The sequence below is a fragment of the Myotis brandtii genome, unplaced genomic scaffold (assembly GCF_000412655.1).
Source record: "Myotis brandtii unplaced genomic scaffold, ASM41265v1 scaffold70, whole genome shotgun sequence".
Classification (NCBI taxonomy): Eukaryota; Metazoa; Chordata; class Mammalia; order Chiroptera; family Vespertilionidae; genus Myotis; species Myotis brandtii.
In genome coordinates this window covers 411,842-429,832 of record NW_005370741.1, presented here as the reverse complement: position 1 = coordinate 429,832, position 17,991 = coordinate 411,842, and the positions used below count along the sequence as shown (strand labels likewise).

General features: G+C 48.0%; 1 protein-coding gene across 2 annotated transcripts in view; it reads right to left on the bottom strand.

Moving 5' to 3' along the window:
• Positions 1-3,896: 3,896 nt before the first annotated feature.
• The window catches only part of SLC7A8 (solute carrier family 7 (amino acid transporter light chain, L system), member 8), a 59,710-nt gene continuing 45,615 nt past the window's right edge, over positions 3,897-17,991 (bottom strand). The window contains exons 5-12 of one of the 2 annotated variants that reach the window (XM_005882231.2): positions 16,628-16,753; positions 14,951-15,104; positions 14,209-14,332; positions 12,677-12,780; positions 8,500-8,596; positions 6,699-6,848; positions 4,707-4,884; positions 3,897-4,226 (exon numbers count right to left, since the gene is read on the bottom strand). In XM_005882231.2, the coding sequence (XP_005882293.1) occupies positions 4,072-4,226; positions 4,707-4,884; positions 6,699-6,848; positions 8,500-8,596; positions 12,677-12,780; positions 14,209-14,332; positions 14,951-15,104; positions 16,628-16,753 (1,088 nt within the window). In that variant the 3' untranslated portion in view covers positions 3,897-4,071. Of the gene's footprint in view, positions 4,227-4,706; positions 4,885-6,698; positions 6,849-8,499; positions 8,597-12,676; positions 12,781-14,208; positions 14,333-14,950; positions 15,105-16,627; positions 16,754-17,991 lie in introns of those variants that run through there. The other variant, XM_014529960.1, reaches the window with a different exon arrangement.

Sequence of the window (17,991 nt, the reverse complement as noted above, 5' to 3'; positions counted from 1 at the left end):
CGATTTCAGTGACCTCCAAAAGTCCCCCAAGTTCCCTAAGGTCTGAGCATCTGAGTTCCTAGCATTGAAGTGACTGACAGGATTAAGACAGGTGAAAGGCCCAGGTTAAAAATAAATGCATGTTGCTCAGGAGGAGACCCACATTCACTCGTTTGACCAGGTTGAACAGATCAGCAAGTGTCATCTTACAGCGAGACAGAGGGCCCCCAGGGACAAGTGTCTCCATGGAGCAAGAGGGGGTTGGCGAAGTCTAGACTTGCCAGAATGGGGCAACATGGAGGAGACCTTGGGCCACTCAGGGAAAGGCAAAGTGTGTTTTGGAGTAGAAGGGGTCTCAAAGGGTAGCTGTGAAGCTTGGAGAAGGACCTCTTGCAGAAGACTGGACTCTGTCCAGTTGTGCCCTCACTCTTTTGGGACAACCTTGGGCTGGGAGATTGAGGAACACTGTGAGATTAGATTCCATGCTCTTTTTCTCCCCACCCCCTAAAAGTGCTAAATATGTTAAATGACTTGCCCAAGGACACACAGCTGTTTGGTGGCTGACCTGGGACTCAGAGCCAAGTGTTTGTGCCCCTGTTAATGGCAAGCTTCCAACCTCAGTCTAGATCAGCGGTTCTCAACCTGTGGGTCTCGACCCCTTTGGCGGTCGAACGACCCTTTCACAGGGGTTGCCTAAGACCATCCTGCATATCAGATATTTACATTACGATTCATAACAGTAGCAACATTACAGTTATGAAGTAGCAACGAAAATAATTGTATGGTTGGTTCACAACATGAGGAACTGTATTTAAAGGGCCAGAAGGTTGAGAACCACTGGGCTAGATGAACATCAGCCATAAAGCCAGAGTGTTAGGACCAGTCAGGACAGGGAGTGGAGGCATCTTGCCTGCCTGTGTCCTCACAGTGGCCAAGGTGGTGGAAGGTGATGTCTTAACACCCTTCCACCCCCACTTCCCCTCCTGCCCATGTCTGTCAGCAGTGCTGGCTCTGGAATAATGCCGTCCCAGGACAGGCAGTGGGAGGGCTGCCCACAAAGGAGTGACTCCAAACAAGGACAGGGTCTAATCCCATTAACTTCCTCTAGCAATTAACCCAAAGCATCAGGAGGTCCTTGTCCCTTCCGTAACCACTTCTTCCTTTGTTCTAGTCTAACTAGGCTTAGTTTCAGCCCTCCTAGTCTTTCACCTAGAAATCTCCTTCAGGGGCTCTGTACAGCTAAGTAGACCCCACTTCATCTCCCAGCCTCTCCCATCAAGCCCCTTGGACTCAGCTGGGTGCTCTCCTAAGTCACCCTCTGTGTCTCCCCACAGGGTCAGGCTGTCCCTTTTTCATTTGGCTCTGGCTGTCCTGGCACCAGAAGCCTTTGATGACTAGGCTGTGGGGACCACTTCTGCCTTCACCTCCCTCCACTCAGCTTGGTGCCCACATTGCCACCTTGGGTAATGATGAGGTTCTTCCCAGCCTGCTAGTCTGCAGGTTCTCAGCACAGTGTGCAGAGCAGGAGCTTAATAACACTTTGTGACTTCACAGAAGAAACGAGAGAAGGTTTTTGGTTCAAAATGAGAGGTGGCTATTTGAAAGTACTAACATTGGGTCCCTGGGACAGAGCGAGGGCCTTCAGGAGTGCCATCTTGGAAGGAAACTGGCAACCTCCTGAAGAAGATAGGAAATGCCTGGAGACTCTGTCTCAGAGGTCATTGATTTATCAACACCACCAACCTCATTTCCATTAAAAATTTTATTACATCAAAAGGAAAAATCCCAAGCCCTCCACAAAACCAACCAACCAACCCTCTAAAACCTAAACCAACTCAAAGACAAATTATTACCCAGATATAACTAACTCCCTGCTCCCCCAAACAACCTTACATTAAAAAATCCAAAAGAAATAGATATGCCAGCTTCAAAAATATTTATCCAAAAAGTAAGGCATCCACTAAAAAAAACACACAAAACAATAAATTGAAGGTGGGAAGGAGGTTGGAGGAATGAGAAGAAGGAATAAGAGGATGGTCCCCTGACCCTCCAGGGGCCAGCCCCAGTCTGCCTGGAGTCCAGTCAGAGGAACCATAACTCAGACCAAACCTGGCATCTCACCAGGGCAGGGTCAGGCAGGCTGGGCAGGAAGCTAGGAGCCAGGAGTGGGCCAGAGGGGCTCCCTGGGTGTTCCAGTGTAATCAGATGGGATAGGGAATTGGGGGAACTCCTGCTTTGGGATAAAAGGATCCTAGTTCTTAGCACAACAGGTGTGGTGGGAAGGCTCAAGGACTAGAGCAAACACTACCTCCTTCCTTTGGAGCACAGGGAAAGGCCGCCTCGGTCAGTCCTCATACCATGGACACAGGCTTTCCTGAGGACCTCCACAGAGGGCGCCTTCGGCCACTGCCTTCTCACCCTGCCCTGGAGGCCATCCAAGGGCAGGACAGTGGTGAGACCCGAAAGAGGGAAGGGTTGTTTGAGTTGGGGGAGGAGGGAGGAACTGGCCTTCAGAACACACTTTCGCCCCAGATGGCACCTCTGGGGAGACGGGGAAAGCACCCTCTCTCCTGGGAAAACTTTTCATACCAGGTCTGCCCTGAAGGTTAGAAATAAGGGAGTATTTTTAGGTCCAGTTCTTGGATGGGAGGTGACTTAAGGCAGATTTGGCTCAGGTTTCAGGCCTGAAGGGCTTGGGGAACCTTCACACCCAGTCCTAGGTTCAGGAGCCAAGGTCCAGAGAGGAGGAAAAGGGCACGATGGGGGCGCAGGCAGTGCTGGCTGTGTGGTATGTGCTGGGAGCATAGCTGCTGGGTGACAGGTGACTGTTCCTTCAGGGGGGTGGGGAGGGAGGAGGAGCTGAGCCGCTTTGTCATTAGGAGAGAACTTTCTGGCTTCAGGAAGCTTTGGCACCCAGTTGGGGGCAGGATGCAGGGGACAGGGACAGGGCTGGGTTTCTGCAATCTGAGCCTTTCCCAATCTGTTCTACAGGCCCGGCTGGGGGTCATGGGAGGGATAGTTCCCCTGCCTCATTGGTCCTTAGCTCAGAGGGGGTGCGGGGGAAGGTTGAGTAGGGGGTTGTAGGGGTAGGAGTAGTGTCCTAAGGAATCTTACTCTGTACAGGGAGCCCACACTGGGGTGGGTAGAGGCTTGGGGGGAGGAGTGGGGAAGAGGGCAGAGGATTTCTTGGGTCCCTAGTGAAGGGAGGGAATACAGGTCTCTCCAGATGACTTTTAATGGTGACAGATTTGCTCGAGTCTGTCCCTCCCCAACCTACTCACTGTTGCTTGTTGCTGCCACTTTTCTCAGAGCTGAGGCCGTTGGCTCAGGAATGGAAAGAGAAGGCAGAACTGAACTCAGGCTCCTGAGGAGGCAACCAGGGTGTGGGCCGGGGAGGAAGGCCCGTAGGGCGCTCCTGCAGCTCCACTCTCCTCTAACAGCTCTGAACATGAGCAGCCCTGGTTTGGGGCACAGGTCCTGGGGGTGAAGGGCTGGTTCTTTGGGTACAAATGTCAGTGTCTTTGTTTATAGTTTCTCACCACTCACCCCCAGGTCCTCAGGCTCCTGAGGAGGCAACCAGGGTGTGGGCCGGGGAGGAAGGCCCGTAGGGCGCTCCTGCAGCTCCACTCTCCTCTAACAGCTCTGAACATGAGCAGCCCTGGTTTGGGGCACAGGTCCTGGGGGTGAAGGGCTGGTTCTTTGGGTACAAATGTCAGTGTCTTTGTTTATAGTTTCTCACCACTCACCCCCAGGTCCTGCCCCTGCTTGACAGAAGCAGGGGGTGGGGGGCAACCAGGGTGTGGGCCGGGGAGGAAGGCCCGTAGGGCGCTCCTGCAGCTCCACTCTCCTCTAACAGCTCTGAACATGAGCAGCCCTGGTTTGGGGCACAGGTCCTGGGGGTGAAGGGCTGGTTCTTTGGGTACAAATGTCAGTGTCTTTGTTTATAGTTTCTCACCACTCACCCCCAGGTCCTGCCCCTGCTTGACAGAAGCAGAGCGGGGTGGGGGGGGTTGGGGGGCCCCAGGCAAGGAAGGAGGGCAGAAAGGGGGTGAAGGAGGGCGGAGGCAACTGAGAGGGTCCTCAAGGCTGGGGCTATTTCACTGAGTTCTTGTCTTTGGAGGCAATGGGTTGGTTGATGGGCTGCCACTGCTCCTCCGTGTTCTCATTTATCATCTCTGTCTCCGAGCTCTCTCCGACATTGGGGTACACAACCACACACATCTTCTGGCTCACCAGGGTTATCAACTCTGTGGGAAGAGGTAACACAAAAACTAGGTCAGTGCCAAGTGTCCCACCATGTTCTTCCCTGCTCTTCTGTCCTGGCTTTTGCCTTAGCAGAGCCACGCCTGCCTTCAGAGAATTCTCCCTCCAGGGGATGACCCTCACCCACCTTCTATATCTCTGGGCAAGATCCCAGTTTTCCACCATCCCCTTGCCCACTGACTACCAATTCCAGGGTCTCCACTGGTCTCCACCCAGCCCAGGGCAGCTCTTGATAGCGATCAAGTTGCCTATTCGTGCAGGCCTAAAGTCTGTGTGGAAATGGCAGTTGTTCTTTCCTCAGAGGTACCTGGGAAGGCACCTGCCCTTTCCTGCCCACAACTCCTTCCCCAGAGTTCTGTGGCCCAGCCTTGGCCTCCTGATTCTGGTGGGGTTCTCCTGCCAGACTGCTGACCACTCTGTCCTAGACCAGGAGGCTCTCCTGCCACCCAGAGCCTTCAACTCACTGATGCAGTTATGGACACAGATGGGCTTGTGTTGCCAATAAACACCCAGGAAATAGACAGGCACTCCTGTCAGCATGATGGCCAGGCCAATGCCACACACTACGGGCTCCGACCACAGGCTGAAGACCAGCAGGAAGGCCCAGAACAGCAAGTAGATGATCGGGAACAGCAGGCTGATCTGTGGAGCAGAGGCGTGGTTAGCTGTGTGGATCCCATGGCCCCAGGATCAGGGCAACCGCCCTCTTCTTCACCCTCAGGGAGCACCCGAGTGCAAAGGCTAGGCTTCACTCAGCTCTGAGGCTCCCACACCCTGAGCATTGATAGGGCAATGCTGTGTCAACAGATGTTGGTGAACTTGGGCCGTGGGACAAGAAGAGGAGGGGGAATCTAAGGAAGGAACAATCCTCACTGCCTATCTCCTCCCTCCTGGGTAGGATCAATCAAGGCCTTGTCACCCAGGCCATGTGCCTGTGGCAGCCTGAGCAGCCCAAGGGGACTGGGAAGCTTGCTGGTACATTGGTATGGTATATGCTTGCTGAGACCCTAAGGTGGACGAGAGGTGGAGAAATGAATGAGGGGCAAGGAGGAAATGACCTGGGTCAGGCTCCTTGCCCCTCACCCACATCTAGGCAGGGCCTTCATCTGGGCACATGGCAAATACCCATCCCTCTCCAGGATCAGTCCCAATTTGTTTCTCTCAAGCAATATGAAAAATCTTCCAAGACCCAAGAAATCAGGAAACCTAGTATAGTATAAGGAAGTCTGGGGCCTTGACTTTATTCAGAAAGAAGCACTGCTCTCTGGGCTTCATTCCTTCTTGTTAACCACAGGTGGGAGTTCCCAGTGGAGTCCTCATCAAGCCTCTAGATCAGCGGTTCTCAACCTTGGCTGCACATTAGAATCACCTGGGAATCTTTTTAAAATCCTGATTTCTGGGCCTCATCCTCCGGAAATTCTGTTTCTTTGTTATGGGGTGGGGCCACAACATTAGTAACAAAGAAACAATTTCTGGAGGATGAGACCCAGAAATCAGGATTTTAAAAAGATTCCCAGGTGATTCTAATGTGCAGCCAAGGTTGAGAACCTCTGCTCTAGATTCAACTGCCTTTCTCCTCCATGTCCTCTCCTCCCAGGGATAGTGCATGTGGTGGGGAGATGGGCTTCTTCTACCTCCTCTTCCTCTAGCAGGCTTCCTGAGAGTGGTAGAAAGTGGTAGTGGAAAACAGAGATTTCGAGAGCCCTTGATTCTCAACTGGAAGAATCTTCTAGAAGCATCTAATCTCCCTCTGTTTCCAAAATAGGATTGTTCAAATAATTCAGGATTATACTCTATTCCTCCAATTTGCAGGAATACCACAGCACGATGGCATATTTCATTCTGAGCAACCTTGTCATTTCCATCACAAAGTTATTTCTTGTATGAATAGGTTCAGTGGGTACCCTACTATGTGTAGAGCCACAGTAGTTTAAAAAGAAAGGCTCACTCATGGATGGCTGGAGCGAACTGGGAGGCTTCAAAGAAGAGGAGGTGCTTGAAGCTTATGTGGAAAATGGTTAGAATTTGGATAGGCAGATGGGAGGAGGAAACTTGTTCTGGGATAGGAACATTGCACAAGTGGATCTAGCTATCTGGAGGGACAAGGAGGAGACTAGCCAGACTAGAGGGTCCAGGGAAATGTTGGAGAGATAAGGAGCCTTGAACAATCAGGTGGAGTTTAAGACAGCCATAGGAAACAAAGGAATGATGCGATGAAAATAGAATCTAAGCTAACTCATCTTTTCAGCTACAGTTTGCTGTGGTCCTACCCCCAGCAGAGAAAGGAAAGAAATGGCTGTCCCATTCACACATGGCTCTGCTTCCCAAAGGGTCTGTTACCATCATAGAGATGATCTGTGATCAGCAGCTGAGAACAGGGTGATTGACAAATCTGTGCTGCAGCTAGAACCAGAAGGGGCGGGGGAGGGGGGACCTTCACCGGGAGGTTTTCCCACCTTGATGGGGCGGGGGATGTCAGGCTTCTTCCAGCGAAGAACTATCTGTCCAGCAATTGTGACCCCGTAGAAGAGATAGTTGATGAAACCCACATAGTTGATGAGTGTGTATATGTCACCGGTGACCAGCATCAGCAGGGTGGAGATGCACTGTGGGGAGTGGGAGAAACATGTCAGTGATAGAAAGGGTATTTGAAGACTGGAGCTGTTTATAGGTAAGGACTGTGCCCTTGCTTCAGGCAGATGGTGCCATTTCATAAAGGAGGTCTCAAAACAGAAAGTGTATAACCTCCCCTAGAAACTCAGGTCATTGCTCACACCTTCATTGCCAGGAAGTTCTTTTTGACTGCAGGGGTGATAATCAAAATATTTAATCATTGGTGTGGCATGGGCATTAACCAGCCAGAATAGAATTTGGCCAAAAATAACTGGATTGGCCACACGGATGGCACCCGGTTCCATGTCCACCCTCGTCTGATTTATATTTCTTCCTTGGGTATAGCTCTAATTAATTTCTTTTTATCACTTTAGGGAAGATTGTTGACTGCAGATTAAGGCTTTATCTTGCCTTTATCATCCTCCTCTCCTGTCTGAGTCATCTAATTTATTTGTTCCTTCCTTTTCTTTCTTTTTTAAACATCATAAACAGTTACAGCACTTATTAGGTGCCAGGCTCTATTCTTCACATTCTACAAATAGTAACTTGTTTAACCCTCATAACATCCCTGTGGAGTTTTCTTGATTGAATCTACTTTTCAACTTCAAAGTCATCTCAGTGGCTCTCGGAACAATGTTCTTCAGCTGCCCCTTAATATGTTAAGGCCAATAGAAGGTTCAGTTTTCCTGTGAGATCTGAGGTGAAAATAATTGAGAAGATTTTAATGAATAAATAAGCCAGGTTCTTACTGTACTTGCCTTGTAGTTATGGTGCTGCACCAGTGGCTCAAACTGAAAAAAGTCTGTGGCCCGCTGGGAATACTGAGTTTTCTCCAGCCACCTTTCACAACTAACCAATCATGATGACCTTTCTGTGCCCAACATTCCGAAATTCCCTCTAATGTTATACAACGAATGCCCTTGACTCCCAAAAGCTCTACTATCCTAGTCTAACAGCTTCTCTGGTGGACCACAGTAATTTCCAATATTTTATTCAGGATCCAGAAGGAAAAAAAAAGAACTTATAAGGCTCATGGGGATAAATCTTTGTTTCTTCTTTTTTGCTCTCTCTAAAGGATTCTACTCTGGGGTAATTTTACTCCCATTTCCCCCCACATCCCAAGTTTCCTTTTCTCCATTTTCAGTGTACCAGTCTTCCTTTCTTTATTTTCCTTATTGGTGTGCTCTTAACACTGAATCTGTTTCAGTGATATTTCCCAAGAGACTAGCAGAGCCTCCTGGGGAGGCTCAATGGGGAGGGGTGGGAGTGTGTGGTGATCGGCTGGGAGCAGAGACACAAAGTGGCAACCCTGTGGGCAACAGGTGCAGAGGAGAGCCAAAAAAGACGTTTCTTTGGGAGGTTATAAAATCTCGAGGAAGTCACTTCATTCTTACCCAAAAAGATGGGAGAATGGAAATGACCTGGCCTGAGAGCCTTAAAGTCTTTCACAACTCAGGTTCTTCCCTTGCTATATCTCTTGATATCAGTAAAGCCTATGCAAACCATTGCCAGACTGTCTAGGACCAGTGAAACCCAGGAACAGAAGAAGGGTTACAGGGGTGTGTATGGGAGTGTGAACTTCCAGCTCAGAGCAAGCGCGAGGGGAAGGGTGTGTGTAGGACTAGCAGAAGGAGGGGCCCTTACTGTGAAGAGCAAGGCTGGGATGGGGGTGCAGCGCTTCACGTGGATCATGGCCAGCACGCTGGGAAGGTGGCCCTCCCTGGCTCCAGCAAAGAACAGCCTGGCAGAGAGAAAAGCAGATCAGCCTGGGACGGCCCTCAGACTACAAAAGGAAGCTCCCTCCCCAGACCAGGCTCCCTCATCCATGCCCCCACCCCCGCCTCTGCCCACGCAGGAGCATCACCCCTCCAAACAGATAACCGCCTTCCCATGCACATCTTTCAGCCCACTAGTCACAGGACCCACAATCTCAAATGCAGATGCAGGCAAACTGGAAGCAGCCCGTGGATCAGTGGATGGATCCTGGGTGTGTGGAGACCCTGAGTGTGGCCTGGGTGGCTTGGGGTTACTGATGGTTGTGCTGTCACTCTGTGGGTCTCTCTTAATGCTAGAGTGCTGTTGTGGGAGTGCTTCTCTCCTTTGCCGAAGGCCTTAATCCAGCGGTTCTCAACCTGTGGGTCGCGACCCCTTTGGCGGTCGAACGACCCTTTCACAGGGGTTGCCTAAGACCATCCTGCATATCAGATATTTACATTATGATTCATAACAGTAGCAACATTACAGTTATGAAGTAGCAACGAAAATCATTTTATGGTTGGGTCACAATTTGAGGAAGTGTATTTAAAGGGCCAGAAGGTTGAGAACCACTGTCCTAGAGCTTGTGGATGGTGGTTACAAGTCTGTCTACAATTGTTGAAACTCATCCATCTGAACATCTATGGTCTGTGTATTTTATTGTATGTAAATTGTACCTAAAAATTTATATCTTTAAGTTACTTATTCTATTCCCAAAAAGCCATCCTAATGAAATGAATAGAGAGTTAGTGAAAGGTGTATATAAAAAGATATTCTGATAATAAAAAAAGGGAAATATCCGAAATGCCTAAAAGTAGGAATTGATAACATTATGGTATATTCATTCTATGGAATATTATGTAGTCATAACAATGTTATAGAAACAAAACTGATTACACCCAAAGCCAGTTAGGCTGAGCAGATAGAGCGTCGGCCTGCAGACCAATGGGTCCCAGGTTCGATTCTGGTCAAGGGCATGTACCTTGGTTGTAGCTCCTCCCCTGCCCTGGCCCTGGTAGGGGCTCGTGCAGGAGGCAACCAATTAATGTGTTTCTCTCACATAGATGTTTCTCTCTGTCTTTCCCTCTCTCTTACACTCTCTCTAAAAATCAGTGGAAAAATATCCTCAGATGAGGATTAACCAAAACAAACAAATAAGCAAACAAAAAACTGGTTACATGAAACATACTCACACTATAATGATAAATGAAAAAAGCAGATGATTCCATACTTTATGATTCCAACTAATTGAAAAATTATTTATGGGGCATGTACAAAGATACATTATTATGCCAACTAATTATTTCTAGGTAGTGGGATTATGAGTTATTTAAATTTTCTTCCTTAGATGTTATAGAAGCAATTTTAAAATTCTAAAATAGAAAAAAAATTGCAGTCAGAATAAACATTACATTTTAGAATTAAAAAATTAAACTTTTTATTTTAAGATAATTATAGATTCTCATGCAATTGTAAGAAATAATATAGAGCAATCTTACATATCATTTACCCAGTTTCTCCCATTGATAACATATTGCAAAACTATAGTATAATATTAAGACCAAGATATTGATATATTAGAGTTATTTATAAAAAGAGGAATTTTAACATAAAAAGCAGGCCTTCTTCCCCTTTCCTCTCCAAAAATAAAAGAGAATACTATAAGCTATTAGGAGTCATTTATATATTAGTGTGAATTATACCACTTTTTTAAAAAAATTGATTTCAGAGAGGAAGGGAGAAGGAGAGAGAGATAGAAACATCAGTGATGAGAGAGTATCATTGATTGGCTGCCTCCTGCATACCCCACACTGGGGATCGAGCCCGCAACTCGGGCATGTGCCCTAGACCGGAATCGAACCCAGGACCCTTCAATCTGCAGGCCGACACTCTGTCCACTGAGCCAAACTGGCAAGGGCCACTTTTCCTTTTTTTCTAAGATTTTGTAGGGAAAGAAGTGCTTAAGGGATAAGAGGAAGGGGAGGATGTGATGGAGACAGAAATGCATAGAACCAGCACACTGGTGTTCTAAAGAGAACTGTCATTTACTCTGTAATTTGTGCATGGGGGAGAGTGAAGCTAAAAGCAGTAGCTCATCAGACGTGTGGGAGTTGATTATGGTCCCAAATACCCAAATTTTCTTCTCTGAGTGAAAATTTTCTTATTCTTTCGGTTTATTTTAGGGTTGACTCTGTGTTCACATCTGATGAATGCTAAGTGAGTACTTGACAGTCACTAAATAGCTTATTTATTTTAAAGTAGAATTTTGGATATTTAGAACCAAAGACTGCTGAGAACTGATTTTGTTTGGTCATTCTCTGCAAATGGCATTAGGACCTTTTCATAATGTCATGGTTTGGAGACATACTATAGGGAATATATTTCCTTTGAGTGCCATCAGTTGCCATCATCAAATGCCTAGGCCAGTGCCACTAGTTTCATGCAACCACATGGCATTGGCCCTCTACAATGCAGCCTCATGCACCCAATTGAGCCCCAGGTGCTCTGCGGGCCTCATCATGCACATAGCCAGGGTCCCACATTCAGATCCCTCCTCCATAGGCAGCCAGGACCAAGTGGGGTTGTCCAGATCCAATAGCATTTGCAAGTGGTGGTGTCAAGTTCACAAGTAGCAATCCTTGCCCAGCTAGCTGACAACGGAGGAGACAACGACAGTAAGCATGACACACACCCACACACACTCCTACTCCTCAGGAAGGATCATCTTCTCCATACTCCAAAACACGAAAGAGTAAGAGAAAGAGAGAAGGAGGGAAAGAGGAAAAAGGAAAGAAGGAACTGGAAGATGAGCAGAGGAGGCCTGGTGGGTGAGCCGTGCCTCTGAATCAGAGGCTGATCACACCAGGCCACATCTCCTGCATGCACACACAGCTGTACCACATGCATGCAGACCACTGCTTGGCCTGCCTGAGGGACAAACCCCACTCTAAAGTGACTGTAGCCAGTCCCTCTCCTCCAATAGATCCCAGAGAGCCTCATGGGTCATTGCTCTTCCACCGCTCGCCCTTGGCTGGGGCCTCCAGGTGGCCACTGCTCCTGTGTAACACGAGGTTGCTTTGGGTGTGTCATAGGGTCCTGGGGAACAGGGATACCCCCACTCCCTTTTTCCTGCCTGGATCCTGAAAACATGGCACTCCTTTGTCATTCCACGGGAACTCCTTTCTGACGTGATGGGTGGCTTTAGAAGTAGCTGAACTCAGGAACTTACTCCTTTGGCTGTATCTTTTGAGTAGGACTGTGCCCCGGGTGCAGAGGGGCTTTCTAAGAACCCTGGGAAGACCCCTTGAACTACACTAATGGAATTTATCCAGCATCTGCTGTTCTCAGCAGATATATGGAGGCGGGAGATGGGGCCTCCTGGGCCCACTTGAGTTTCTGGCTTCCCTAAGAGGGATGAGGGACATAGCTTTAGACAAATGCTTTCTTTTCACTCTTTCCCAGCCCTCTCGTTTCACATGAGTGAGTCCACTTGGGTCTCAGGGGTGGCCACTCGAAGACCTCCCACAGCTGCCTGTCTGTGGAGCAGAGAGGAGCCTGCGCCCACAGGGCATTCAAAGATGATCCTATCCCACCTATAGACTGGGACCAGAACTTTCCTGGGAGGCCAGCCCAGAGGCCCCAGGCACAGGTCCCTCCTGATCCCTTTCGGAGTGGGGTTCCTTTCTAGCCAGCACAGCCTGTTTCCAGAAGGGTGGAAAAGGGGCTCTGGAGACAGTCCTGCTACCAATTGCAGTCCCTGACCTGGGACTGCGTCAGGCAGCCTGGGCCTCCTCAGCCTCCTGCTCCTACTGAAATGAGGTGGAATGGGGCTTTTTACCACTACATGTGAAGGCACATACATCATAGGTAACCACATAAGCAGCATCCACCTTTCCACGTCTACACTGATACACACATGCCCTCATGTGAGCAATCACCCTTTGCAAGGTCACTGCCCAGGTGTCCACACAGACTCTGCTGACGGAGACAAGCCCCCTACATATACACAGAGCAATATGCACAGCAGTGTGGCCCCTGGCCCTGAATGGACCCGGACAGCACTCACCGGGAGGAGGTGAAGAGAGACCCATTGACTCCTCCAAATGTGGACAGGGCAACAGAAATGGGCATGATCCAGGACATGACCCCCAGGAGCTTCTCTCCAAACGTCTATGAGAGAAAACAAGGGATGAGCAGAAAAGGAGAGGTTATATCTCTGCACCTGAGCATCACTGCTAGGAATGCTCCCTCCCAGGCCCACCCTTACTGAGTCTCTAACTAAGCCCCTGAGAGGAGAGATGGTGTTCATGCCCTGTCCCCCATCCTATATCACCACTTCCCACAGAGACCGCTACACAGCAGGGAATCAATAACTGTTTTGGGCTAGCTAACTGAAGGAAGCAGTGATTGGTAATAATACCAATACTAATGCTGCTAATAATGAACTAACACTTGTTATCCTTGATTTATGGATGAAGAAATTGAAGCCCAAAGCAATTCAGTAGAATGCCTAAGATTACACACCCAGGACTGGACACCAGCCATGTGAATCCAGGCCTCACTACATTGTACATTGGTGAGTCAGGCTGGTTAGGGCTCCAATCTCAGCCCAAGATTTAGGAGCTGTAAGACCTTGAGCAAGGTTCTTAATTTTTGAGCCTCAGTTTTCCCATCTGTAATTCATAGGGTAAGAATTTCTAAATTCATAGAACAAATTATATTGGGGGGAATGATAAGAAGAGGCTATTAGGTAGACTGAGAAAGAAAAGGTGGTAAAACTGTAGACTAGTCTTCATGTATGGAAGGAATATAAAATATCAGGGGACCAGTGTTTCTATATTCTCTGAGCAAGTACACACTTGATCTATAGCATATTATGGGGAGTGATTGTTTAAAACAGCAATTCTGCTGGGGAAGGCTAGTCTTGGAACACGCTGCCGTGGGACCCTGGAGGGCCTCTTCCGTTTAGTCTTCAATGAGACAAACGATGACGTTGTTTGGCAGGGAGAGGTCATGGCCCAGGTGAAGCCAGGTGAGGGAGCAGCATGTCTCCTAGGTCTTTCCTGGATACCAAGGACCCCAAAGCTTTGGACCTGCATGATCTCTTTCCCCAAGAGCACAATCCATCCTACCTCCTAATTGTTTACTGGCATACACTTTTCCCTGATGAGTGAAGGAGTCAGGTTGCATGCTTTCCCGAGGTGCAAATGGAGGCAGAGAGAAATGGCATGTCTTGTGCAAGACTGCATCTTTCTGGGGAGAAGCCTGTCTCCTTTATACAATCATCACATTTAGAGTTTAAAGTGCCCTAGATCAGAAGTCAGCAAACTTTTTCTGTAAAGGGTCAGATAATAAGTAATTCGGCTTTGTAGGCCATACAGTCTCTGTGGTAACTACTCAGCTCTGCCATTGTGGCTCTTCTAGCTTCAGCGTGGCCATCAGCTTGCTTCTGGGCACTTAAGGTGTGGTTTCTGCCCTAAGGACTTGGGATGACTTCCCATTCCACAAATCCATGGACCAGGGGAAAGTGGGGGTAGCTCAGCAGGCAAATCTATGTCAACTTTCCTGGTTTGAGTGACTGTGAGTTTGATTTCTTACCACAGCGACTGCGTTTGACGCCAGCAGCTCCTGGGGGGACATTGCAGTGACATAAGCGACATTGGCAAAGACATACACAAATGTGACCAGTGGGATGGAGATGAAGATGGCTCTGGGAAGGTTCCTGTAGAGGGAGAGGAGGTGAGAGGGGGAAGGGCTGGCACCTGGGACCATCTGCCTCATCATGAGGTCCAGGGAGTGCCTTCTGTTTTGCTGCATGAAGCTGACCTTGCAGCCTTCTGTGATGTTTCCTCCTCCTGAAGGGGTGGGGGGAGGAATTTATCTCAATATGGGCACGATAATTTAAAGGAAATGAAACAGCTTAGGCTGGAAATATATTCCGCGCCTATTGATTTTTTTATCGACCAGAATTTTCACAATGCACCCCTTCCCCTGCCTCAAGACACAAAGACCCACCTGTCCCAAAACAGGTGAGTAAGAGGCCTGGAAACCATTCAGGGCACATTTCATTCTCTAAGGCAGTAGTGTTATCTCAGCACCATTTTCAGCCTTTAACCTACTCTGGTAGAGTCACCAGGTCATTTTTCTTCTCCTGGCAGACTGAGTGGCAAGTGGTCTAAGTTCCTGGGAAATAACTGTTTCTTCAGGATAGACCAGGTCATAGTCAGAATTGGGGATGGGAGGAGGAGAATTGGGTAGTGGACACCTAGTTCCCTCTTTCCAGTAGCAGGTGCCTCGGCCTTTCCAGGGAGAGAGGAAGAGCTGGGCTATTTCAACTCACTTGTAGGGATCAACAAGCTCCTCAGTCACGTAATTGAGAAAGTTCCAGCCTCCGTAGGCAAAGGAGCCCTGAAGGAAAGCCAGTGCAATGAGGCCGATGCTCGGTTCTTGGAAAGTCTCAAATGCATTCTTTGGCTCCAGCCAGAAGTATTCTCCTGTGGACACAAGGGGCAGGAGGCTGCTCAGCGAGACCAGTCAGAGGCCTGGCAGCCACTGGCCTCCCTGGTCTGGTTTCCACCACTCCCTGCAGTGATGATCCAGCTCTTTGTCTTGTCTCCAGTAAGCCTCAAGAATTGGAGAAGTGGGACCAATAGGAGGAGGGAAATATGGCTTGAGGACCTCCCAAACCTGTTAACCATTAGTTCAATGGAGGCTCAGATTCAAAGCACAGTTCTGAATGTTCTTTTTTTACAAAGCAAAGGTACTTGGAAGGAAAGGCCAAGGGAAGGTCACCGGGAGGGCAAAGTAACTTGAGGGACTAGCAGGGTAAATCGGAGCGGGCCTGCTGGGATTTGGAGAGGCAGGATTAGAGCCCTTGGCAGTCTCCTGAGCACTTTCCCTGATATTTAAATTTGTACATTTCCTTAAAGAAAGTGTCAAGAACAACAAACATTCAAAACATAAGCTTCCATAATGCTATATTAGCTCAAACCTGCTCTGCTTTCTTTGTCAAGCTCCAACAGTCTCTAAGGGGTGTGTTTGGTCTCCCTTTTCATGGCATAGATTTGCTGAGGACAGGGACCTTCAGCCAAGAGTGTATACATTTCCTTCCCATCCTTTAGCACAGTGTCCTGCACACAGAGGTCCCTCCAGAAAGGTTGCTGACTGAGGTTGTATTGAGACACAGAGTAACTGCTCACACTTTACTTATTCATTTGTAATCTGGCATTGGGACAGTAAATAAGGAGATTAGAATGATTAGGAGAAAGCACTGGGGCCAGATTAGGAGGGACTCTATTTTGAAAACACAGCACAGTGATTTCCTTAAGTCTAAATTCCTGAAAACAATATAACCTGCTAAAGAACTTAATCCAACTGATTAAAATAACCGTGGACATTTTATATAGCAGAACCTTAATTATGTTTCCTGGAGTGAAAATCCAGGCACCCACACTGCCTTCGGGCTTGTGGGCAGATGGGAGGTCTCCTGCTTGTCATCTGACTTTCTCCAGGAGGCAGTGACACTGGGCAGAGCCTTGTGGTGCTTCGGATCCCATGGAAACCAAATACAGACTGAGGCTTGAAAAGGGCCAAATCCAGTGGGGAATGTTGGCAAGGGCCCCAGGAACGTAGAGCTCTCTCTTGTAGAGATTATGAATAATTTAAAAACATATAAAATCTCCTCCTCCGTCCCCCCATTTTAAGATATGGACAAGATACAATATAAGATGCAGGTAGCTTCCCTGGGGTTGGGGTGAGAGGGCAATAAGAGTCCAGAGATCAGGGGTCTTCAGAGTCATGAGGTCAGCATGGAAAGACTGAATCTGCCAACAGGCAAGGCACATTCTACTTCCTGTGGAAAATGGTTTCTCTTCCCCTTTGTTAAGCAAGTGAGGAAGAGAAGTCATTTAAGGCCAGAATTGGGAAATCTCAGGGTGGGCACTCACCCAAAGACAGTATGAGGGGTGGGTGGGTGTACATTCAAGGGGCGGGGCCCCGTGGTTTCAATGACACTCACCTTTGCCGATCTGTACAACCCCCATGATGATGATCAGGGCCAGGGCCAGGAGCTTCCCAGCTGTGAAAATATCTTGAACCCTGGTGGCCCACCGCACACTGGAGCAGTTGACCCATGTGAGGAGCACTGAAATGAAAGACCCCAAACATACCATCAGGGGCCATCGTGAAGCTGCAGGACACTCTGCACAGAAGCAGAAATGTTCTTTGCTCCTAATGATGGAATGGTAGTAGACGAGCCAAATCTGCAAGCTCAGCCCCAGTGTCCAGAAACTTTGGCTAGGCTAGTGGGTTATGAATGGGGATTATATGCTACAAATTAGAGTTTGGTCAGAATATGCCCTGCCCAGGGCTGGAAGCCAGAAGTAGGCATGGAAGTGTGGACCCTGGCTTTGGAGGGGAAATCAGCAGCTGATCAGGGCACCATTGTAGGTTTTGTTTTCAAGCCATTGTATATTCAAGGAGCGTTCTGAGCAGCTGGTGGGATCCTTGATTTCATCTTTCTGAGCCTGGTTTTGGGGCAACAGAGGTTTAGGGGAATTGTTTGTTACTTAGGTTTATCAAGGCATTATACATATAGAATACAATTTGTTTTTTAAGTGTGCAATTTGATGAGAGTTGACAAATGTATTCAGTTGTTTAATCACTACCACACTTTCTATTTCCAACACCCTTGTATGTTGTGTTTCTTTGACATCAGTCCCTTCCCCTACTGGCAATCACTAATTTGATTTCTGACCCTATAGTTTTGCTTTTTCCAGAATGTCACATAAATGGGATCATACAATGTGTAGCCTCGTGTCTGGCTCCTTTCACTTATCATCATGCTTCTGAGATCCATTCATGTTGCTACCTATATATATTAGTTTGTTCCTTCTTATTGTCAAGTAGTATTCTGTTGTATAAATGAATCAGTTTGATTTTCCATTTGGCAGCTGCTGGACATTAGGGTTGCTCCCACTTTTGGTTATTATTAACAAAGCTGCTATGAACGCTTGCACAGAAATCTTTAAGTAGATTGTAGAGGTCTTTGAATGGGGTTTTCATTTCTCTCAAGTAAATACACAGGAGTGGGATTCTGGGCTATATGGTAAATGTATATCAAACTTTGTAAGAAACTGCCAAACTGTTTTTCTAAAGTGGCTGCATCATTTTGCATTTCCAACAGCAATGTGTGCAAGTTCCTATTGCTCTACATCATTGCCAGCACTTACTACTGTTGGCTTTAAAAGTCTGGCTATTCTAATAGGTGTTAAGTGGCATTTTGTTACAGTTTTTTTTTTTTGTCTAAAGTTTTACATGTCTCCTTCTCCCCTAATTGACAACCGCCCCCCCAAGCCACTCCCACCCCGGCAAGCCCCCCCC